The 25,035-nt window shown below is 44.8% G+C and overlaps 1 protein-coding gene across 1 annotated transcript in view; it reads left to right on the top strand.

The window, feature by feature from the left end:
• Positions 1-3,861, top strand: part of Derl1 (derlin 1) — a 23,282-nt gene extending 19,421 nt beyond the window's left edge. The window contains exon 8 of the mRNA XM_031358365.1: positions 1,698-3,861. Within this exon, the coding sequence (XP_031214225.1) occupies positions 1,698-1,836 (139 nt within the window). The 3' untranslated portion in view covers positions 1,837-3,861. The remainder of the gene's footprint in view (positions 1-1,697) is intronic.
• The last annotated feature ends 21,174 nt before the right edge of the window (positions 3,862-25,035 follow it).

Below are 25,035 nucleotides of genomic sequence, written 5' to 3'. Positions count from 1 at the left end.
CCCCCCGTACCTTTCTCAAGTGCTGTGTTTATTATGTACTTTAGAGGAGTATTATTGTACAAGATGTCATAGATGTTGACAATTTGGCGCCTGGAAACGACACTTTGATTTAATGATAAAACTGTATTTTATTTTTATTTTTTAGTTTTTTTAGACACAGAGTTCTGTTGTGTAGCCACTGATGTGGGGTTTGTCACCCTGCCCCAGCTTCCTAGGTGCATGAATTATACGTGTGGGTCACCATGTTTGGCTGTGTATTTATTTAAGAGAGAGGAGTTGACTTACAGATTTCTAAAATGATTCATATTCTGCATTCCATTTAAAAAGCAGCTATATCTTCTTTATACAGTTCTTTCCAACAGTTATTTTTCTGTTTAAAAAGGGGTCTTTTCTCTTTTTGGAGGTAAGGAAGATGAAGGTATTAAAAATGTTACAAATTGATGCCAAGCTACTAATTGTTACAACAGCACATTAAGGTGGATAGGTACTAGCTTAGAGCCTTGGTGTCTGGGCTTGAATACTGATGGTTATTCCTGAAGAACTTCACTCAGTTTGCCTCCTTGATTGCTGGGAACTGTGGCATATGTCTCTAATCTTAGATACTTGGGAAGGTGAGGTCAGAGGTTCTGCAATTCAGGGCCAGCCTGGACAACTTAGTGGGACCTTGTTGCAAGAAAAATTTACAAAAAGGGGCTGTGAGCTCAGTGGTAGAGTACTTGCCTAGCACTTCTGAGGTTTTGATTCTACCCCAGAGCAGCCAAAAAAGGAGAGAAAGGGGTGTGTGTGTAATGTCCTCACAGGGCTGCTGTGACAATCAGTGAGTTTTAAACATACTATTGCACAGGAGTCCTTGGACAGTAAGCTGCTTTAGCTTTAAGTTGTGTTATTGGCTGCGATGTGAAAGTCATTTGTCATGACTATTCTGGGTGCGAAAGGTTTAAAACCAGGGTATTAGTTTGTACTCTGTGCCTTCCAGCAGAAATGTAAACTTTAGAACCCTAGAAACACATTATCAGTTTACTAGTGAAGAGAAGTGTTGGCATGTTACCGAGAACACAGACGTGGGTTGAAGTTTTGTTAGCTGCCCTGTGATACCTGGTTTATTAATTTGTAAGGTGAGACATCATGGGACCATATTTGGGCTGTGGTGTTGATGTGTCTGGGATGGGAAGGATACAGTTGGAAGGCAGGTGATGAGTAAACTAGGCATACACCTGTAGCTTTCAGACCAAAGCCTATGGCCTGCATGTCTCAGCCCAGAGCTGGGAGATGCTCTGCGGCCTCAGACCTGCTGCTTGTGGGTTTGTCCTCTGAGAGTAAGTCATTTTGAATTCTTTGACTCAGTCTGACCTGAATGCTGACACGCCAAGAAGCCATGGCTGCTTTCTGCTTGTTGGGCAGTGGCTCTAATCTGTTTCCATATTGCTCTGCATGAATTACTTTTATAATCAGTGGGGAAAATGGTGAATTTAACTGAAAGCTTAATAAAGTTAAGAAACATGAAAAGCAAGTGCCATCTGTGGTCAGGGCAGTGCAGTAAGTGCTGAAAAGAATATTAAAGAAGACTGTATCCCTGGCCTCTTTCAATGTGACAAACGTCCTGGAACATCTAGGAGAGGGAGATGTTCCAACTGACCGGAGATGGCATACAAGTGACTTTGTTCTCATCTTTGTCTTTTTTCTTCTCTCTATTCCAGGTACCGCTGGCTACCCAGTAGGAGAGGAGGGGTGTCAGGGTTTGGTGTGCCACCTGCTAGCGTGAGGCGAGCTGCTGATCAGAATGGCGGAGGCGGGAGACACAACTGGGGCCAGGGCTTCCGACTTGGAGACCAGTGAGGAGCAGCCCTGGCCTGCTCACTAGCCATGCTAAGCAGATGACAGTCTCCTCCCAGTGCTGGGCACGCTTAATGGCCGAGCTCTTGCTGCTGCTCTTGGACCTGACCCACACTGAATGTAGTCTTTCGGTACAAGACACATTTTTAAATCCTCAAGGAAAATACAAGTGTTCCTCAAGTTTCATAATTCTCATTCAAGTCCTTACCGCTATGAAGAACACATATCAGCTGTGCAGATTTCAAAACTGACTCATTTTCTGGTGTCTTCTCTTCCTCACCTTCCATCTGAATAATGAGCTGGGCAAGAGGGGTTGATTAACCAAATCCTGTCAGAGGACCCTTTCCTCTCGCACACACATGTCCCCAGAGTTGCAGCTAGAGTTGCCCACAGAAGGGTTTTGCCTTTGACAAACTTACTTACTGACTTTTGCCAAAGCTTGGTCACAAAGAGCTGGTTCACACATCGTTCTCAGCCATCATGGGCAGGACTGTAACAGTAGGGAGAAGATTGGAGCAGCAGCAGCAGAGCTTTTTCTGCTGTGGGGCCTGCATCCACCTGTCAGCAGTGCCGCCATTTGCCGCTTTCTCAGATATTTATATACAAAGGCACCACTGAGTCAGTGGTGGCCCGGACTGGGAGTAATGAGGGATAGGACTTGTTGCTAGGCACTTTTCTCCCTCAGAGCCAAGTGATCAAAACCAGAGTGGAGAACCAGAGTGGAGTTGCTCCTAACACAGAGGATGGGTTTAAACATGATCCCCCTGTGTTTCTTCTGTCTAGTGAATTGGCTTTGTGTCCCCAGAGCAGTTGTGCTGTGCTGTGTTATGTTAGGAGGTTCCTGATCACATTGGCGAGACACACGTCCCCAGAGGCAAGCTTCGGGGCACTGATTCCATTTCATCCTTACTGGGGTTGTGTGTTCACTGAGTCGGTGGAGAAGAGAGTGTCAGACTTTCAAGTTTTTGTTGTTTTTTGTCCCATGCCTTTTCTGGTCAAGTGTTTGTGTTAATGGTAAGGGAAGTACAGCTCTTCAGATGTGTGTCGATCAGTTTTTAAGCTAATGGAGGCACATCTGAACGAGTCACTCATAATTAGAGGTTCCAGTAGCTTTAGGATCATTTCCGTTTGAAGGTCTTTATCATCTTGGGTCATGCATGTAAACACTTTGTGAATCAGACCTACTTCCTTTTTATAGGTGGGCTTTTGCCAGCAGAGCTCAGCTTATCACTAAATAAAGTTTTCTGAAGGCTACAGTGCTTTATATAGTTACTTTATGTTGTCATTCTGAAATCAAACTGCTGGCTGCATCGTGATGTGGTCGGTATGCTCTTGAGTGATGTCTGAAGCTTTTTGATACTTTGTTCCTTTGAGGAAATGTGCTCTAACAGTATGACTTGTCTTTCTCTGCTCATTAAAACTGTGATGTGTACTATATTAGGAAGGGGGGGTCTGAAAAAGAGCTCCCCTTTCTCATAAGTTTGTACCTCTCCATATTTAATTTATATGATAAACTGTTGTTGGGTGGAGAGAGGCTGACCCTGAACTGCCCGGTTCTCCTGCCAACCAGAGGCTGTAATTAAATGTGTGTTTGTAAGAACCGACGATCACCCTATGGCGTTGCATGTGCACGCCTGTGCAAGGTGGAGGCTCGGGTTCCCAAAGGACTACCAGTAGAGAGAGTGAGAGATTATTCTCTGGCCCGGTCCCCGGCTGGCTCCTGGGAGCACTGGCTTTTCTAAGGGTCTACACGTACGGACAACTTTTCTGTACAAGGCAAATGTTCATAAAATTCTTTCTCCTGGACATGATTAGGAAGCTGATAATTTTATTATCCTTCCAGGATAGTTTTACCAAAGTGAGCCGTTTGAGTGTTGACTACCCAAGGTAAGAATTCACAGTGGGTTCTCTTTATGAATGTGAAAAAAAAAAAAAACCAACAAACTTATTTTGTACAGACAGCTTTCCTTTTTGTAACTAATCCTTTTTACTGGTAAATATTGTAAATTAAAATGTGCAACTTGAAGGCAGTCTGTGTTAAGCTTCCGTACCTCTGCTGTGGTGTTTTATATGATGGAATTTATGTTACTGTCCTCACTGGATTGGTTTTATGTGATCTCCAATAGTCTTTGACTAACAGGACAGCAAGCCTTTTTACATGTGATTGGTGTTCATGTATTAGAGAATGCCTGAACTCCTGGAAGCAATTAGTACTGAATTTTCCTTTGTGTGTGTGTGTGTGTGTGCATGAGCCTGCTCGAGGGTGAGGGTGTGGGGAGAGACTGTGTGAGAGAGAAAAAGATGGTATGTGAGTGCCTCGTGTGTGTGTGTGTGTGTGTGTGTGTGTGTGTGTGTGTTGGGTTTTGGTATATAGCTTAGACTGTCTGCAAAGTTGGAATCTTCTTGCCTCAGGCTTTCAAGTTCTGGGATTAGACATATACCACCACATTTGAATGGTTTTTATTTAATGAAGCAGGATGCTTCCAAATTTTAGGAGTCACATGATGGTGCTGTGCTTTATATCATTTCTATAGCTTTCACCTATGAGTGTGAGTTTCAGAACTCTGAAATTAGATAAACCTTTCCGTAGCTAAGAACACCAGATTAGGGCATACACGCCAAGGTTTTATCTTAAAGGTGAGCGGTCTGAGTGTGGCTTCCTGGCCTTGTGATGTGTTTAGCCCAAGATCGGTCGGCAACAGGAAGTAGGGCTGTGCACCTAAATCTTAGTAGAAAAATAATAGACCAATAAGAAGGAAAGACCCTGTTGGTTTGGAAAGACCAGACATTGCCAGTCTCATGGGAGTTGAGCTACCTTTTGAATAGCTAATATTGGCAGTGTTGCCGCTGTCAGCATCTTCATTGCCAACTGTGTGTGAGGTCCCTTGCCATTTTATGTTTTCAATAGTAACGATACTGGATAATGAAACTTGCTAACTCTTGGGGGAAGGTACAGGTCTTTCTGGACTTTTTACAGGTAATGTCTTAGAAGCCTGGCTCTGGCAAGCATGCTTGCTGGCAGTTTATTTGCTCTGGATTGGGATTGGGGAGATAACAGGGCACTTGCCGAGATATTTCCCTTTTCCCAAATCAATTGTTCTGTTTGCTCCTATCCGTCCTAACATACTAACATTCCGTATTCAGCTATATCCCATTATGAATATTTTAAGGCTCTGGTTTCTTTCCTGCTTCAGGATGAGAATTGTTTGGGGTTAGAGGGGAGTGATTATCTTGTCATGCCCTTTCTACATGTTTTTAAAGTTCCTGGTAATTCTGATATTCAGTCGACTTTGAGAACCAATGTTTAAACCAACTTTTTTTTTCTTTTATTAAATGTGTTCTTTTGATAATTTCACATGTGTCTATATATTACATTCTGATTACTGTCACCTTCTTCTCATTCCCCTCTCGCATCTCTTACCAGCTCCCTACAAGTCCTTTTCATACATTCCTGGACTTTGGTGTTATGACCCAGAGTGTAACCAGGACTGCTTGTGTGTTTATAGATTTGTTGCTAATCACTGGAGCATGGTGAACTCATCGGGGCACACGGTTGAAGACAATGTCTGCACTCCCCCAGAATGCATCAGTAGCTCATAGTTGAACAGGGAAAGTCGGGTCATGTGCGCTCCTTAATCGGTGACTGGCTCTTGACAAGCCCCATCTAGTGTAGGCTGGCATCTGCTGCTGCTGTGAGGTTACAATTGCAATGACTCTGTCATACCTACACACCCAGTCTCATAGAGCACCCTGTCTTGCCGTTCTTAACAGTCTTCTCTTCTTTCTGCATGTTTTCTGGAACTTCGGAGGGAGTGGTGTGGATGTCCTGTGAGAGCTAAGCCCTTGACTGTAACTTAGTAGCTTGAGCAACTCTTTTATTTGTTACCTTTTATTAATAATAGTTTTAGAAAGCAGCTTGATACTGTGTCAGTTTAGCTAAACAACAGTGGTAAGTTTTCACTAGGGTGTAAAACTTCGGCCATGAATTTTTAACTGTGTTTATAGTGCCAGGCATGGATTCCTTCTTTGGGATAGGCTTCAAAACCAGGGGGAGTGCTTGCTTGCCCCCTTAACAGTTGTACCATGATTGCACTAGTGGCATATCTTACTTGGCAGGTTGGTATTGTAGTTTATAGGTTTTTGGCTGGGTAAGGCCACTTATCAGCTTACATTGTATCTATTGATACTGTGAAAGCTAGCTATCAAGGAGGACCTGCAGCTCAGATCCACTTAGAGTTCTCTGTATCTTATACCCAGTGTGTATGGTGTCTTTAGTCATAGGGTCTATCAACTAGTTCTCAAGGGCAGCCAGGAAGAATGGCAAGAATCTATATTGTATTGGAAAATTTTGGAACCTTCCTGACCATAAGGGAGGTATGTTGGGGGTTAGTATACAAATACTAAATTCTGAACCCCAAGATCTGGTTGCTGTCTGGATGAGTCCATTCATGTGTACTGGTCTTTGTTGTGTAAACCTTGCTCCCCAATTTAAAGCAAGTGGTTAATAAGAGGGTAGAGCCTGCAGTTGGGCAGTAGAGAGAGAAAGATGGGCAGAAATCTCTGGGGAGGAGAAAGACTGGAGAGAGCAGGAGGACACTGGGAGACAGGATGGACCAGGAGCACGTGGCTGAGAGAAGTGCACTCTGAGGACAGTGTGATGGTGCAGAAGCACCCTGGAAGGCATCAGATTGGCAAGGGACTGACATTTGCATGGGCTTTAACAGGTGGAGGGACTAGTATAGCCAGAATCTGCCCAGCTCAGTGCCAACAGCTTTTTAATAAATTTCAGTGTTTCTGGGTTTACTTAGGAATGTACAAACAAGAAGTGGGGCAGAAACCCCAATAGAAATTCAGGAGTAAAAGGAGGCGAACTAATCCCCTCAGGAAAATAAAAACTCCAATAGTTGGTGCCCCATGTGGGGCGCTAAATATAAATGCATTTTTAAAAGTAGCAGTTTTTTTCTAACCCTGGATAGTTCCCAAATGAATGAGGCTTGAGTTTCTTAGATTTATTTAATTAAAGCATTATTGCACAATACCTGGGCAGTCATTAATCTAATTCTCCAAACTAACCTGGCTATCCCTCAGCCAAAATATCCAAGATATTTACATTTTAGTACTGGTCTGGCTCTCTGGGCTTCAGGTGTTTTTCTGTGATGTCTCTTTGGACCTCGTGGTGAATTCCTTCTTCCTCCTCTCCCCTTCCCTGGCTGGTGGAAGCTCAGCTCTATTCTCTCTTCTGCTGATCTGCCATTGGCTGATCAGCTTTTATGGACAAGTCTGAGAATAAATGGGGAGCAGTGTTTACACAAACTTAAGACATGAGATTCTTAGAATAAGCATTACAATGCCATGTCCAGATTGTGACCAGATATGGGGACAGAGAAATCAGCATTTGAATAATACAATGATAATCTTTATACAGTGCCCAGAAACATTATGTCTAAAGAGATATCCCATACTTGGCACTAGGGTTTTGCTTTGATGACTCCTAGCTGTTAGTTTCAGCACTATTGAGCCATACAGGCTTATCAACCTTCCTAACTCATATATGTATATATTTTAAGTTGGCTAACAAAGTAGTAGGTTTTCATATGGCTTCTTTTTCTGCATCCTTCATTCTGTAAACCGAATTTTGAAGTATTTTTCCACATAAGGAAAGACTCAAAGATTAAGTTATGCAGTTAAGGTCCAAAGACAAGAACCTAACATTATGCTGTTTATGATTGAAACCAAAGCAGATACCAGGACATGGTTTGCCTTCAGGACGTGTGCTTTCTACTGAGGCAGCCCATTGGCCCCACTGGAGGTAACCCCATACTTGTTAGGAATGCAAACATAACAAGCTGCCAGAATAGAACTGCTAGGAAAGGACAGCTATGTGTTAAGGAATTGGTAGGCAATTGTAGGCCAAGGTTGGGCTAGAGGCATCAGCAAGAGTAGCAACAAAGGTAAGGTGGTTCACAAGTTAGACTGCTAGGTGTGTCTGTAATCCTGGTGTTGGGCGTGGGGTTACGGAAGTAAGTGCATCCTTGAGGCTCATTGACCAGCCAACCTAGCCTAATTGATGTGCTTCAGGTTCAATGAGAAACTCTTTAAAAAATTGTTGGAGTGTAATCAAGGCAAGATACCTGATGTCCACCTTTGGCTTCCACGCCCAAGTGCACAAATGGATGATGCATAAGCTCACATATACTAACAAGTACACACAAGCCACACAGAAGAACTTTTAGAGCTGAGAGGACTTTACGACTGGACATTTAGAAAGCAGTGGCTGGGGAAAGGCTGAGAAGGGAGATGGAGACCTAATCTCTAATCGTTGATAGCCCAGTTTGAACTGTAGTCTGTGAGCTATTGAAAATCCAAATTCAGCAGAGAGAGTCAGGAGGGAAAGGTTAGGGAAAGGAACAAAAGACAAACTGGCCAAATTCTGTGTTGGTGGCTATGGTACAGCTTATGAAAAGGCTTGCTCTGACCCAAGGCCCTGGGACAGGGTTGGGGGTGGGGTGGGGGTCAGGACACAAGGACTGGGTTGAGAGAGAGACATTGCAGAATTGCTGGGACTTCATGAGGAAGAGGATTGTGTATGCTAAATGGTTTCCACTGGACAGCCTGGCTCAGGGTACTTTACCAGTAGGGAGAAGCCTGGTGGACTTTATTTATGGGCAATTTTGGTGCAGTACATTGTAGATAACTAGGTGGTGGATGACCAGCCCCCACACTCTGGCATCATTTATATATATCTTTGTAGAAAAAGGCATCATGAACTCCAAACCCATCAAAAAAATTTAAAACAAGCATTTTTACAACATGACCTCTTTGCTGGGAGGGGTTGGGGTCGGTCTGCAGGCCCAGATGAAGGAGAAGCTGTTCTGATTCTGTACCATGCTGTGGGGCCCGGCCCAGGCGGTATTTCATCAAGGAGAGACAGACCTGCAGGGAAAAATTACGTACCATTCCGTGTGTTCCCTCGTAGCCTGCTCTGTGCTTGTGACGGTTGTTGAGTTATTGGCCTATCTCTTCCATGGCTGGTGACTATCCTTCCACATTCAAGGCTATTCAAGAGCAGCAGAGGCTCACCAAGTAAAGTGCAAGTGCTCGGTGGGGTTTTCTTTGTTTTGTTTTTTAGGTGATTGGTTTTGAGACAAAAATCTCATGCAGCCAATATTGGTCCCATTCTGTAGCTGAGGATAGCCTTGATCTCTGATCCTCTTCTTCCACTTCCCAAGTGCTTGGATTATTGGCATGTGCCAACCTTGTCTGATTTATGCAGTGCCAGGGATCAAACTCGGTTTTGTGCATGCTAGGAAAGCATTGTACCCATTGACTTGACTGTCTAGCCTTCTGATGTGTTTTTTGAGTTGAGTAGAGACTTTGGCCTGCTTTCAGGGAGCTTTAAGGGACCTAGTCTCCCAAAAGCATTAGAAGATTTTGTTGTCATGTTAAAAAAACAAAAAACAAAAAACAAAACCATAGCCTTCTGATGCAGGGCATTGGAAGTAATGGGAAGAATGCACTCAAAAGCTTTCTTTTAAAAGCAACAAAACAGCCCAGACTACAGGGTGTAGTTACATGTTAATAATGTGCCTCGTATTTGGGATGGTCGGGGTAAAAGGAGACTGACAGAGTCTGAAGGCAAGCAAGAACATGTGGGAAGTAATTGAAGGTGGGAATTTAGTTTGCTCTCCTCTAAGAAGTTCCCCTGGGGCCAGTACAAATGTCAGTGTACTAGGGAGAAGAAACCCCTGCCATGCCACGGGACCACACAGACCTCATGGAGGACGGAACTGAATTTAGGTCCAGGGCATAAGGATCACTTTGACAGAATAGCAGGCCTCATTGGAAACCTTCACCTGACCCAGATGAATCTGATCTCTCTCAGTGTGCTTGCTGGCCTTTTCCCAAGGGCTGGCATGGACACAGTGGTTGTCCTTGTTAATTAAGGACAATCACTGCTGGCATAAGGGAGCCTTTGGCTTTGGGCTGTACTTGATAAAGAAGTAGTAAACTGCTGGGAGTCAGCCCCGACTGGGTGTTTCTTCCTTGTTAGTTCTTCTTGAGGCAGCAGAGGGAGAAGAGTGTAGGCGGGGGTAAGACCTAGTCTTAGGATTTCTGGGGTAAGACTCAGTCTTATGAGATATTTAGGGTTGCTGTATAATAAAAAGTTTACTTATCTAAGTCTTAAGTTACTATGCTATTGTAGCTGACCTGCCTTCTGTGATCCTCTGAGGCCAGAAACTGCAGTTTCTGGCACTTAGCACCTCTTCCTCAAGCTACAAAGGATTAAGTAAATAGCCTTTGTTCTATCTCAGCAGGAACTGCTGGGGCTCTAACTTCAGCCTGCTAGTTGGAAGTCGCAGGAAAAGAAGACACTTAGAGAAGTGATTATAGAATTTATTACTAAGTTGTAAAAAGTTTCCTATGAAAACTATCTAAGGGGAAAATCGAAAAGATCCTAAGTTGGGAAAGGGAAAAGATTCTACTCTATCTAGCTCTTCCTCATCTCCTTGTCCTCAGTACTTATACATCTTACAGAATACATGACATATTACAAAGTTCCTCACAAGTTCACACCAAAAATCAAATCATAAATTGATATAGAAGTTTACAACAACGAATGTTTATATGCATGTCCACTAGGAGTAATTATCTAGTTAAACATCCATCACCATCAGTAGCCCACAGGTTCACTGAAGGTTTAAGATAATACCTAAGTTTTAAGTGAGGTTTTGTATAGATGAACCCAGTCAATATTTTAATCTGTCCTAGCACCTATAATAAATCGTTAGTCCCCCTTTTATGACCTTTGGTTAATTGTTTTACAACCTCTTGGAATGTACTTTGAGTAGGAGAAAGTCTGGTTACCATCTAAGAGCAATTGACTGCTGACACTTGGGAGACTGCTAGAGTTCTCATTGCAGTTTTGACTATCAGAAAAGGATCTAATAGCAGTCCCATTATAAAAGAGCTTAATAATCACATATATAATTTTAGGAATTCTTATGGGATCATCATTAAGACTTAACTCATCTATTTGTCTATATAGCATCACTACAAGACAGTACATCTTCATGGATCTACAGAGATCTGCTCCAAAGGGGTGTGCGGACTACTTAATGATTGTTATATATGTTTAGTAATAACAGGAAAAACATATTAATAGCAGAAATCTTTCCTAAAACGAGTCCCTCACAGCCTTGCTTAATGAGGGTGCACCTGATCTGAAGCAGGCATTTCAGGATGATCACCTGCTAGTTATTAACTTGTCCATTATGGCTCCTGGCAGTAAACCCAGCTCTGAAGATGCAATGCATCCTGCCAGACTGGTTCTCTTTTGGGGTTGCCTGGACCCATAAATGGAGATTGAGACTTCATGGTTTCTGAGACTTCATACAGACTAAGTCTTGAGACTTCATATAGGCTCTCTGCTAAATTAAGCTGGAAGAGAATCTTTTGGAGGGTTACGGACCTGCTGAGAATTCTCACATTGGCAGGACACTAGCGTCCAAGAAGCAAGCATTGGGTTCATCCCTTGCTGGGCTACACTCATTTCATGATTGATTCTGTTCTTGTGTTCTGTTTAGGATTCCACTTGTGAGTCTTGTTGACCCAGATTAGACACTTTTTCTCCCGGCTTTAAATTCAGGGAAAAACATTTGACTGGCAGTCCCATTACAACTACCCACAATAGGAGGAGAGGTCATTGTCTAAAAGCTCATCAGAGTGCTCTTACTGGAAGGAAGAAGAAGGTACTAGGTAGGCAACAAGCCCCGACTGTCTATGTATACCACACATCTGGCCTCCTGGGAGAGGCCTCTGGGTTTGTTTCAGTCTAGCCTGGAAATGAAATAGTATCTCTGTCCTTGAACTGGCCTACCAAGAGGGTAGTGGGAGTGTACAGTTTTCTAATTCTTCAGGGGAGGGGCAGAAATGGTGGAGTTTGTATAGCAGCAGAAGCTAAGTGGCCTCTTGCAGTTGAGGGTAAGTATTGTCCCTGCCTCTCATCACAGCCCTATCAGAGCCTTCCCTGTATAGGCTTTTTGAAAGAATTATTGAAAGAGGAAATCTATTTTATAACCTAAATTCTTTGCCATCGGAATTCAGATCCTTTTCTCTATCCTGGTTTTGTGCATGGCCCTCTCTGATCTAGTTAATTTTGCTCTGGTTTCAAGCCTTTACCCAGCAAAGTAAAGGCTCTGTAGACCCATTTATCTCAAGACCACATAACAAAGCCGTTCACCAGGTACAAAGGTCAAATGAGGGAAGCAGGTGAATTCCGTTAAAGAAATTACCGTTGTTCCCTACAGGTCTATTCTCCAAGATTCTTCTATGCCCCCAAGTGGTGGGTTCAACAGGGGTGCCAGAATTATATATGTACACATATAAATTAGATTTCCAGAAGCCAGAATGTGACCTTATTTGGAAAAGTAGGTCTTTGCAGATGTAATTAAATGCTGTTGAGATGAGGTCATCTTATATTATCTGGGTGATTCTGGATCCAGTGGCAAGTGTCTTAGGAGACACATGGAGGTGGAAGAAGCCCAAAGGAGAAGATGGTATGTATGAAAGTGGAGGTAGAGCTGGAGCGATACCTTTGGAAAGCTGAAACTGTATTCTTAGCCCGGTGGAGGAAATGGCGGTCCTGCTGACACCTGGCTCTCTGACTTCTGGCTTCCAGAACTAAGGAAATCATTGTCTTATTATATATTATCAAGACCGATTATTTGTCACAGCAATTCTAGAAAACTGACACACCCCAAAGACTTCTTTCTCTTCAACTGAGCCAAGTTCCAGCTCCGCTCAGCACACCAGTGGTTGGCCACCATTGCTTGACGTTGTATGTTTCTCTTTGTTCCCTCAAGAACTTTTTAGAACTAATTTAGAAGCTGACCACAGGCTTCTTTGAATAAAGCAAACTAATGTCAGTCTTCTATGTCATAGATCACTGTTAGGAGTAGAGGGTACCTAAATCAGATTCTCATACTATTTTTATGCGTAGACTCTGGGCTGTAATGAATCTGCACTCTTACTGTGTGAAAGATAAGCAGAGCTGATCGAAATTGTGATCCAGGTGGGTCATTAACTAGGATTACATGTATGTGCCACTGCGTTCGGGGTGAAGTCGAGGGCTTGCTGTATAAGGATCTGAGTTCAGATTCTTAGCACCCAGATTAACAGCCAGGTGTGGCTGCGTGTGCCTCTAACCCCAGCTCTAGAGGGGCAAAGACAGATGAACCCAGGAGGGCTGCCTGGCCAGTTATTAAAGCGCCAGGTGCAGTGAGGGAATAGTAGAGACAGTCAACCTTTAGCCTCCACGTATGCACAGACAGGTTAGCGCTTGCTAGCACATACTTGTGTATATGTGTGCACATCCATGCACACATACAGATTTTGTCTAATCTGGCTTCATTTCAGGGCCACCACTGTACAGGATATCTTTGTAACCTCAGATTTTTCAGGGAGCCTATAGCTCATCTTCTCCTCCATAGTTTGGCCACTGGGGAATAAAAAACCCAGTTATTCAATGGAAAGCAAATACTAGCATCATTCTAGAGAGGCTTAGGGCTGTGACTGGGTGAAGGTCCCAAAACTGAATTTCAAGCTTGGAAAGCCTCCATTGGCCACTGGCACAGCTGGGTAAGTAGAGTCAGTTGCTGTCTGCTTACATGGGGGGAGAGGAGGGAACAGGGCAGCTTCTGCGTGTCCGGCTGCTACACAGGGCTGTGCTCAGTTCCTTACCAATTACTAAATCTTTCTTTTGGGGGAAGAAAAATTAGAGGTTTCCTACATTTCCATTTGGGGAAATTGCTTCTCTTCCCTGGAAATTCAGGGGATGAATACTAAATATCTCCTAAGAGGGTTCCTTTCTATTCCCATTCATGAGACAGAAGGTGCCTCTTGGGAGACCCAGGACCTAAGGAAAGTTTATGTGTATCAATAGATAAGAAATCTCCATTTCTTATCATACTGGAGCTTTACCTCCTTTCAAATTACAGTCCAGTATGAGTAAGCAAGTAGGATGGGGGGGGGGCGGTGCAGTGATGAGGCAGGAAGTGAATGTGAGGTTCCCTGCAGGTATTTGGGGACCAGAAGTCCTTTCATCTACTGTAGAGATTTTAAGCATTGTTTTGTCGTCCCCCCCCCCCCCAAGAACTCTAAGCTACTCCATCTTCCAGGACCCAAGTTTCCCATAGAATCCTCTGCAGGTAGGGGCCAGGCTGAAGAAGGGAAAGCTAGTAGAGAAGAAATGTACAAGGATACCTTAGTGGCCAGGCTGAAAGTAGTGCACACCCCTCTGCCCATCATCAATTGGCCAGAGCACCTCACGTGGTCCCAGCCAACTACACAGTAACTCAGAAGTATAATCTCGTGTACACGGGAGGAAAATCAAAGACTGGAGGAAACCAAACACTGCCCCAGTACAGTATCACCTTCCCATGACTAACTCAGCCTATCAGATAGATGGGTGAGGCAGACATTCACATCCTTACTTGGACCTGCTACAGAGTGACTTTCAAAACACACTGTGTTAAGAAATTTATATGGCTGTGAGCCTCTACATCTGTGTTAGTCAGGTACTGTCAGAGCCTCTCAGGAGATAGCTATATTTAGGCTGGCTTGCCCTTCCTTCAGTCCCTGCTCCATAGTTAATCTCTGCAACTCCTTCCGTGGATATTTGGTTTCCCGTTTTAAGAAGGAATGAAATGTCCACCTTTTGGTCTTCCTTCTTCTTGAGTTCCTTGTGGAATGTAGGTTGTTCTTCCTGTATTCCAAACTTCTGGGCTAATAACCACTTATCAGAGAGTGCATACCGTGTTTGTTCTTTTGTGATTGGGTTACCTCACTCAGGAGCTCCCAGGGTCTCAACCACCAACCAAAGACTGCACATGGAGGGGTCTGATTGTTCAGGCAGCATGTGTATAGTAGAGGATTGCAAATTCAATCAATAGTAGGAGGAGAGGACCTCAGGCCTGTGAAGGTTCTGTGCCCCAGTGTAGGGGAATGCCAGGGCCAGAAAGTGGGAGAGGGCGGGGTGGCAGGCATGGGGAAGTGGGAGGCAACAGGGGTTTGTTTTGGTTGTTTTTGTTTGTTTCTTTGAGGAGGGGAAACTGGGAATGGAGAAATTTACATGTAAATAAAGAAAATTAAAAAAAAAGAAATTTATATGTTGTACATTCAGAAAATTGTATGTATAGTGTGATGGATTTTTATGAGCTGAATGTCTTAGTAACTTCTCTGCTGTGGCTGACAAAAACAGCTTATGGGAGTAAATGCTTATTTTGGCTCACAGTTGGAGAGGAAGCCCATCATGGCAGGGGGTGGGGTGGGGGGGGATGCGCGCAAGGCGTGACAGCCAGGAGCATGAGGCAGCTGCTCACACTCTCCTGTGGGCATCTAAGAGGAGAAAACTGGCACTTAGCTTAACTTTCTCCTTTTCATGCACCCAGGACCTGAGCCTAGGGAATGGTGCCACTCAGATTCCATCCAGGTGGGCCTTTCCACCTCAGTTGGTGTCAATTAGAAACCCCCTCATAGACATGAACTGGAGGGGCCTGCCTCCGGTGACTCTAGATGCTGTCAGTCTGACACTCAGCCGTCACATTGGTCATGCTTGTGGAACTGGCAATCCCATTACAGTAGATATTACTAGTCTTCCAGGAAGTCCTCTTGAACCACATTTCACCAAGAACCCCCAAGTGTGGCTTGTATCCTCACAGGCTGTTGTTTGCCCAGTCTTGAGTACTGTATAAAGGAATAGTGCCATGTGTTCTTTTTTTGTTGTTTTTGTTTTTCGAGACAGGGTTTCTCTGTGTAGCTCTGGCTGTCCTAGAACTCACTCTGTAGACCAGGCTGGCCTCAAACTCAGAAATCCGCCTGCCTCTGCCTCCCAAGTGCTGGGATTGAAGGCGTGCGCAACCACCGCCCGGCTTATGCCATGTGTTCTTATGTGTCTGGCTCCATTGACTTAACAGTGAGTTTGTGAGAGTCATCCACATTTCTGGTGCTTTCATTCTTGTTGCTGTCATACACCATGGCGTGAGTAAAGCATGCTTTGTCCATTCCATTGTGGCTAGTGTGTGGATAGATTTATGGTATGGTACACAGTGTCTCCATGAACAGTCTTCATGCATCTTTTGGAGAGCATACGGATGCATAGTCTATATCTAGTTCCTAGAAGTTATATTGCAGAGTTTAAAGTATGATCATGTTCAGCCATAGTTGCAACTATTAGAAACCAATAGGTTTCCCAGGTCAGTGGGATAGTACAGAGGGTAGAAGTGCTTTTGCAAATCTGATGGCCTGAGCCCCAGATCTCATAGAAGAGAGAACCACCCTCTGCAAGCTGCCCTCTGACCTCCACACATGTACCATGACATGTTTGTATGTGCATGTGCTCGTGGATTCTTCCCCCTACCTCAGGGTAGGGGAGAGAAGAGAAGAGATGATTTTTAAAAAGAAGCTTGGGTCTGGGAAAAGGCAGTTTAGAGCGCTTGTTGCACTTGCAGAGGACCTGGGTTTAATTCCCAGCATCTACAAGGTGACTCACAAGCCATTTGTAACTTCGGTTTCAATGGATCCAACACCGACATCTGAAGGTACCAGGCATGTGTGTGGTGAAGATACATGCATACTGTCAAAACATTCACACACATGTAAATCAATCTAGAAAATAAGGAACTTAACAGGTTTCTAATTGATCCTGCTTCTAATAGGTTCTGGGCGGGTATGTGTTCTGATGATAGCGCACGTGATGGCGGTTTGCACCTCTCGTGCTCCTTAGCGCTCTATCCTGCGGTCTCACTTTGCCACCTGAGGCACTGCTAGAAACTTTGACTTCTTACCCCTCAAAAAGGACTCACATCCTATATTTTGGACACCTCCCGCCTTTCATTCTTCCTGTCTTCTAGTCTGGTGACTTCCTGGTCATTCTAGTAGGCAGCCTCCATGATAGAGAACAGGCCTGGTGTGAGGAAGGACATGGAGGCCAGCAAAAGCGAAGATCAGTTTTCTTTAGAGACAGTGGTGGGGAGGGAAGCTGGGGTCTCTCATGCACTGATGATTTCTGTATGTGCTACACAGAGAAGAGGAGTTACAGAAAAGCTCTTGAAGACCATTAAGATGAAATACCCCAGGGGAGTACATTTTTATTAATATTCAAACCCTCAGGGCTGCCTGTAATCAGAGAAAGGGGGAACAGGAGTGAGGAGGCAGAGGGCCCACAGCTCTGTAAGGAAGGACACGGACGGCCTTGGAGGAGGATCCTGGTGCAGGGCTGTTAGACCCTGCAGGAAGCCTAGCTGTGGCTCCTTGGCTGGGCCCTGGAGATTCCTGTGGATGGGTTAATGGTCCAGGTTCTAACTTCACCATAGCCCAGCCTTGATTAACTCACACCTAGGGAGATGCAGAGGCCTGAGCTTTCCCGTCTTTTGCGAGAAATACATAATCATTAATCAACATTACTGGGTTCCACTCAGACTAAGTGGCCTCTTGTGATTAGGAAGGGGCTCTTGAAAAAAAAAAAAAGCAGTCTTTTTAGCATTTTGATATCTTGAACATGTGCATTTGACAATGGCTTTCCTGATGGGGGGTGGGAAGAGCTGTTGTGCAGAGCGCTCCCCCGCCATGTGTCTGTCTGTCTGTCTGTCTTACACCTGAAAACAAAGACACAGGGAGGATTGTGGGAGTGTACTTAGGCAGCAGGCCATGCCCCTCTCTCCAGTGTGCAGGCTGGATTCTGACTGGGTACCTTTTTCTGGGCAGAGGCTGCAGCTTGCAGGAAGTGAGGGCAGCTGAGAGGCGGGCCTTTTTTCCTTTCTTAGTTATTATACATTCTCTAACCCCAGGCTGTCAGAATTAGGAGACAATCCAGCCTCACTTCAAAATGGGAAGGACAGCTCTCACCTCAGAAGGCCAGTGTGAGATTAGATCAGATACTATGAATACACTCTTCAACTATCCTGAGAAACTTCCCTCTCTTGCTCTTCCCCACGTGTGTCTTTTTAGTCCTTCCTGGTCATACTGAAAGGGTCTGTGGTCTGTGGCCCTGAGTTGTTGGGGATACCAGGCTCAGAGGCAGTGAGTGATCCCTCTAACTGGTCAGTTGCTGAGCTTAAGTCAGCATGGCTTGGGTTACCTGGCAGGCTTTGATAGGGCTGATGCCTGCCTTGGGCACCTTGATGATACTAAGCCAGTTGCTAACCCTCTCTGAGTCTCAGCTTCTTCTTCTTTTTCTTCCGAGACAGTGTTTCTCTGAGTAGCCCTGGCTGTCCTGGAACTCACTCTGTAGACCAGGCTGGTCTTGAACTAAGAAATCCACCTGCCTCTGCCTCCCCAAGTGCTGGGATCAAAGGCATTCACCACCACCACCACCTGGCTGAATCTCAGCTTCTTAAAGAGAAGGATGCACCCCACTGCCTAAGCTGATCCTATGCCCTTCAGACCTGACATCAGTTTGATCCTTAGAACCTTTCTTTCAGGGTGGTGTTGATACAGGTAGGGAAACAGGGCCAGAGGCTCAGGGAGCCTACTAATCCTGCCATGACCTGCTACAGTGAAATAGTGGCATCATTTAACTTCAGACTCATGTTGATGTGGTGTAAATTACAGAGGATGCTGTGTGTCCAGGGGATCATCTACTTGCTTTGAAGACAGACTGGGGGACAGAGCTTAAAACACAACCTCTTTGTCCCTATAAAAATCTGAGGAGCTCCAATTGTCTTTCTCATATGACTAACTCATGCTTCAGTGGTCAAAAAAGGACACATGAAAGAGTGCACACAGCAGCATCACCTGGAATAAAGCCAGACGAGAAACAACCCAAAGCCTGACAAGCCTGGAGTGGCTGAGGTCTTGTTTACCACATAAGGAAAGCCTATACATCTAGGAGTGTGGTCAGTTGTGATGTCATGAGAAGAAGTACCAACAAATCTGAGACAGGTAAAGTGTCAAAAGCTTTACACAAACCAGTATGGTGTTGCATGGCCCACTGACGTGAAAGTCAAGGCTACGATGCTGGAAGTTAGACTAGCGATTACATTTGGAGAGGGGGAAGTTGCTAGGAGAGGCCAATGGGAATCCATCTAGGACTATTGATCTACTTATTGGTATGGGCAGTGATTCAATTTATGACAGTTTATTGGGCTGTATTTTCTTTTCTTGATATACTTTTCTGTAAGGCTATCCATTAGTTCTGTCATAACTAAGAGAGTCATTGGGAAAGCTGAGAACCAGGCTGTATTATTCCTGGGAATAATACCAACTTTGCTACAGAACTGGTTGCTGCCATCACTCGAAATGTGTGCACTTTATACTGCCCAGCCCTACCTGCCTGCGGATGGGATGGCACCATCACAATGGTAAGGGCTCTCCTACAGACCTGTTACACATGAAATGTCTCACAGATATGCTCACAGGCCAATCTGATAGAGGCAGTTCTTAAGTTGAAGTTCCTAGGCTTGTCAAGACACCACCTAAGATTAGCCATCACACCGCCCCAGTATCAAGGCCTCCTTCATTCAATAAGAGCTTGGCCAACTCTGCCACCTTTCCAACACTGATATTGATAGATGCTTATATTCCAATAGTTCCTGCTTTGTGGAGTCAGTATTCATTCTGAGCTTCAAGAAAGGTGGACAATGACCATAGCTTCTGTTTGGAGATAAGATAGCAGGGATTCTTCAAATGTACAACAGAGCCATAAATCATGGCAGAGACAACAGTACGGTATTTATTTCAACAAAGACCTTTTGGGGCAACCACCTTATTTTTCGTGGCCCTAATGGTGTAATAGATGTCTGTTGGCATCTAGCTCCATACCTACATGATTGAGAAAAGGAAATAAGAAGGACTTGACTACTCCTGGGTATGGTAGAAGGGAAAGTTTATTATAGATAAAAGGGCAGAGGCAGGGACACCTGGGTGGGTCCAAGAATGGACATGATGAAGCTGAGCTGGGCCATGTGGGGAGAGGGGGAGGAAAGATGGGGCGAAAGGGGAACCAGGTGCAGCAGTCAGGAGGCCAAAAGTACAAAAAGGGCAGGTAACCAAAATGTCTGGAGTATATACGGAAGAGCCTCTGCGGGGGAAGGATAGCCCAGTCCCTGGCCTGGAGAGATCAGGGTAGAGGGGAGAGCATGCCATCCTTACCCTGTAACAGGTAGGGACTGAGGGATGCTGTTTTGATATGTTAAACAGGCCTCAGCCAGGTTAGAAACTTAGTACTACCCTTTGCCTTTAGATATGCATTCCTCTGTCACAAAGCCTGAGGGACTATCTTTTCTCTGACTTTCCTACATTCCTATAGATTTCGTTGTAAACAAAGGTAAGTAAGGGAGTAAACAGTAAACAGGGTAAGATAGGATTAGTAGGCAGAAGAAATTAGCAGTCATCTTCCTGGCAATAGTGTCCCTGGGGCTTACGGCTTTCCCAATCTGCTCTGCAATCACCCACTTTACTTTGCTGATGGACAGGTACTGAACACATGGGCAGAAGCCATGGGGTGGAGATTTCCATAGGTGTACTTGTAAGCTCTAGGAGAATTGAGCTTTCCACTTCATACAGAGAGGGAGGATCAGGCAGTCCTGAGGATCACTAGAACGACTGACTCATCTGTCACGGGAGGGCTGCTAGCAGTGATTGCTTGCCTAGATTGCAGGATTGCAGGCTGGCAGACAACACAGCAACGCTGGAGGCCTGGAGTGTGTGGTGGGAGAGCAAAAGAGCTATCAGAAGGGCCGATCTTAGAGTCAGATAGCCCTGGATGCCCATCCTCTGCCATTGGACATTCCAAGGTACATTCTCAAGTGCTCAGTGTCTCTCTGGGCCTCAGTTTCCTCACCTGTATAGTTAATAGATTTGGTTTTCCATGCAGAGGGCATTTTTAGACTCCCAAGGGAAAGCTTTGAAACCATCTCAGTGGTGCATGCTTGTTCATTTGACTGCGCATGCCTTTTAGGCCTGTAGTTGTGTTGGGTGTTTGGGATACAGACAAAAGATATCATTTGGTAAGAGATGGCGGATGTGTGGAGAGTCTTATGATCCCATGTGACGGAGGCATTTCTAGGGATGTAGAGGAGGCAAAGAAGAGAGCTTATCCAGACTTGAAGGTGGAACACTGGACATTTCGAAAAGCTGGAATTCTAGGCTGAGATTTGAGAGAGAAGCTAAGAGTTAGCCAGGTAATGAGCAGGAAAGGGAGGTATCTAAAGTAGTGGCTGTAAAGGTCAGGAAATGAGAACCGTGGGGGATTTGAGGGAACTCTAGGTGAGTACAAAGCAGGAGAGAGGGAGGGAAGGATGGAGGAGTGAGCGAGAGAGAGCAAGAGAGAGAGAGAGAGAGAGAGAGACAGAGAGATGGGACACAGAGAGACAGAGAGACAGAGACTGGGCTGGGCTGCCAGGTAGTGGATTTGTCCCTATCAGTGTGGAGGGCACATTCTCTGCCCCAGGAGAGAGGTGGCTGGCCTGGAGCCCAGCTCCAGGCTGATTTACAGGCATCTGGTGCCAAGAGTGGCCATGCCACCTGCTCTTAGATCCAAGGCACGTAAGGCTCTGTGCCTTTGTCCAATGTTAACATGAGCTTAGAGGAGAAGCTTCCCCTGGGACAAATGTGCTCTGCCCCAGCCCTGCACTTCACAGCAGACGCAGAGAAATTGCAAGCATGGAAGCTGCTCTTGCCATCTCTCCTCTCTCTTCTTACCTTCTGGTCCTGGCACCTGTCACAATTCGATGTCCTCACTCCCCTGGGTTTGACAGGCTAGCAGGTGCCTGTCATAATCCCCCACTTCCCTTCAGATAGATAATTTTTTTTGGAGGAGACAAAAAAAAAGCCAAAACCCACAAACCAATCTACGAGATTCCCTGGAAGCTGTTAAAACCCCTCCCAGCGCCCAGAGAGGGACAGGTTGAAATGAAATATCAGAGAAAGCCCGAAGAGAAATGTCGCCTCACTTGTGTCTGACTCTGTCAGCTTCTGTCATCTCACTTGTGTCTGACTCTGACCCCTCCCATCTTTTCTTCTTCGATCTTGTCTCTGGCTTCTGGCTGGCTGGCATCCCCTTCTCTGGGATGATGATTCCCGTGACCCTTGGTTTCACATCCAATTCTCAGCTGCTTTTGCAATTCTGTCTTGGGTCCAGCTGCAGTTGTTGATTAACATGTCTGCCTCCCCATATCACACCAAGTTGAAGTTCAACAACCGTGAGTGGTACCAATGTACTCATCCAGTACCTGGTTCTGAATGGACAGGGAGGGACTGGACAAAGTCCTGGGGTGGCCTACAGTTCACTGAGGCACAGACTAATGAGGCTTCCCTCCCGTTGGTGGTAGGAAGGGGCCAGCATTTTGTTCAGTTGAGTTTATCCAGAAATTACAGTGCTCGTCACAAAGTATGTCCTCAGTAAGTAAATATTGACTGAATAGTTTTGCACTGTTGGATGTATTTTTCAGGTTTCCAAAATAAATAAATAAATAAAATAAGGATAGCAAGAATGCTTCAGAAAGTGAGTCAGCAGTGAGGCTTTGCCAACTACACTTCTTGGGGCCCTCCCTGGGAACCTCCTGTCTCCCACGGGCATGAGCACTGTAGGAGAGGGCAGGGAATGGAATTGTGGGAAGGAGACAGTGGCTTGTGGGACAGGAGACTGCCTGGAGTCTAGGAAGCTGGGAATGTTGAAACCAGAGGGCTTGGGTTTGGAATAGTGAGGCTTAGCATGGGAGACATTATGTTCTCACTCTGTGGACACCGACCCGATGACAACTATGTATCCTTCATCCCTTGTGATGAAGCACGGTTATATACCTTGCAATTTATCCTGATGGCTACCAGTTTGCAGAACACTGGCTACTGCATTACTATCTCTTAAAAGTACATGGAGCATTGCCCATAGAAGCTGGGGATTTTTTCAAGCCATATCCAACTACTAGGTGAAAAATGGGGCTAGTATCATGGCCTAGAACACTATGTTGGCCAACCCCACACACTGTGTATTTAGAATCGTATCCTCTGTCTTAATGTGACATTATCATGAGAGGTAGATAGGATATGCTTTATACTGAATCTATAAGAAAGGCAAGTATCTTTTCAATCATTTAGCCATCTATATTAGTTACTGTTGTGGTTGTTTGCCAAGTAACCTGACAAGAAACACCTTTAGGGAGAAAGGACTCATTTTGGCTACTATTTGAAGGGTTGTGATCCATCGTGGGGAGAAAGGCATGATAGTCATACTGCACCAGTAGTCAGGAATCAAAGAATGGACCAGAAGTCTTGCCCTCAATGACTCAATTTTTCCAGCAAGGCTTTAGCTTCTAAATATTCCATGGCCTTTCAAAACATCACCACTAGCTGGGGACCAGGTTTTCAAGCACACGAGCCTATGGAGGATGTTTCATATTCAAACCACAACACCATACCTTCAGTTTTTGATGACTCATTGTCCACCTATCCGTCTAATCATCCAAACATCTATTTATCCATCTACCCCAATATCCACCTAACCACTCATTCAAATACCTGCTTATCTGTTGCTGCACACAAATGTCTATGTATCTCCTGACTTACCTACTCCTTCATTTATTTACTAACCCACTCATAAACACAACCTATTCATTCAGCCTATCATCCATCCATCCTTCATTCACTTGGGTTATAGACATATAATGAATATCTGCTACATGTCACACAGTGCATAACGGTACAAGAGTTATAAAGGAGGCTGGGCTATCTCCTTCCCCTGAGGAGCTCTGTCTGGTGTAAACGGGATGAACACCGTAACGGAAATCTGTATAAAGGGCAATAGGCAATCAGAAAGAATGATTGTATCCCTTCCATGGCAAGATAAGGACACACGTTCGAATCTACAGGTGATACCTGTAAAAATAGCTGATCGCATTCTTGGACTGAAAGGTGATTTGTGTCATCAGTTGCAAGATGTATGGGCTTATTATTGATGTGAATGGAGATGTTTTGAGGGGTTGGTTAAAGAATAGCAAGATGAATGCTCAAAGACATATTTGTATTGTTTTATTTGGCAATCACACAATATAAAGCAGTGCTGAATCCATGTTAAGAAATACAGCTACAATTTTCAGCTGAGAGAGAAAATTAAATGAGTAGATCAGTAATGACATCCACAAATGCCCGTTCTTTCCCACCAAGCCTCCACTTGAACTTAGGTTTGTGATTTGAATGTGGAGGAAGGGCTGTTTGGCAGTGCTGGGGATTGGGATTGGGCCTTTCCGTGACTAGTATAATAAGTTCTGCTGCTGAGTTACACCTCCAAACCTTTCATTATTTTTTTGAGCTCTGAAGACTGTTCTCTTTTCTTGCTTAATTTTTTTTTTTTTTTTGGTTTTTTGAGACAGGGTTTCTCTGTGTAGCCTTGGCTGTCCTGGAACTCACTCTGTAGAGACCAGGCTGGCCTCGAACTCAGAAATCCGCTTGCCTCTGCTTCCCAAGTGCTGGGATTAAAGGCATGCGCCACCACCGCCCAGCTGCTTAAATTTATAAAATAGACTATCTCAATTTTTTATAGTTTAGGTTGGACAGATTTTACAAGGAGCAACTAGTCTTTTGTGGCTTAGCAGCTTCAAGGTTTTTTGTGTCTACCAGAGACAACTTGGATGAACAGCTGTAAAGAATATTTAAGAACATCTTGGGTGTGGGGTGGGTGAGTGGGCTGGAGCAATGGCACTTACTGTTCATGCAGAGGATCCAGGTTCAAGTCTCAGCACCCACACGACTGTAACTCCAGTTCCTGGGCATCTGATGCCTTTTTTTTTTTTTTTTAAGATTGATTTTATTTATTTTATGTGTATGAGTACACTGTAGCTGTACAGATGGCAGTGAGCCAGCCATCATGTGTGTGGCTGCTGGGAATTGAACTCAGGACCTCTGCCGCCCCGCTCGCTCTGGCCCCACTTGCTCTGGCCCCACTCGCTCCAGCCCCACTCACTCTGGCATAATTCATTGTAACTGTCTTCAGATGCACCAGAAGAGGGCATCAGATCCCATTACAGGTGGTTGTAAGCCACCATGTGGTTGCTGGGATCTGAACTCAGGACCTTTGGAATAGCAGTCAGTACTTTTACCCGCTGAGCCATCTCGCCAGCCCCCATCTGATGCCTTTTGACCTCTCTGGGTATTAAGCATATGCATGGTACACACAAACAGTCATACACATAAAATAAGCCTTTTTTTTTT

Source organism: Mastomys coucha, unplaced genomic scaffold (assembly GCF_008632895.1).
Source record: "Mastomys coucha isolate ucsf_1 unplaced genomic scaffold, UCSF_Mcou_1 pScaffold7, whole genome shotgun sequence".
Lineage (NCBI taxonomy): Eukaryota > Metazoa > Chordata > Mammalia > Rodentia > Muridae > Mastomys > Mastomys coucha.
Note: the sequence above shows the minus strand (reverse complement) of the source record. Positions and strands in the feature narration are given on the sequence as shown.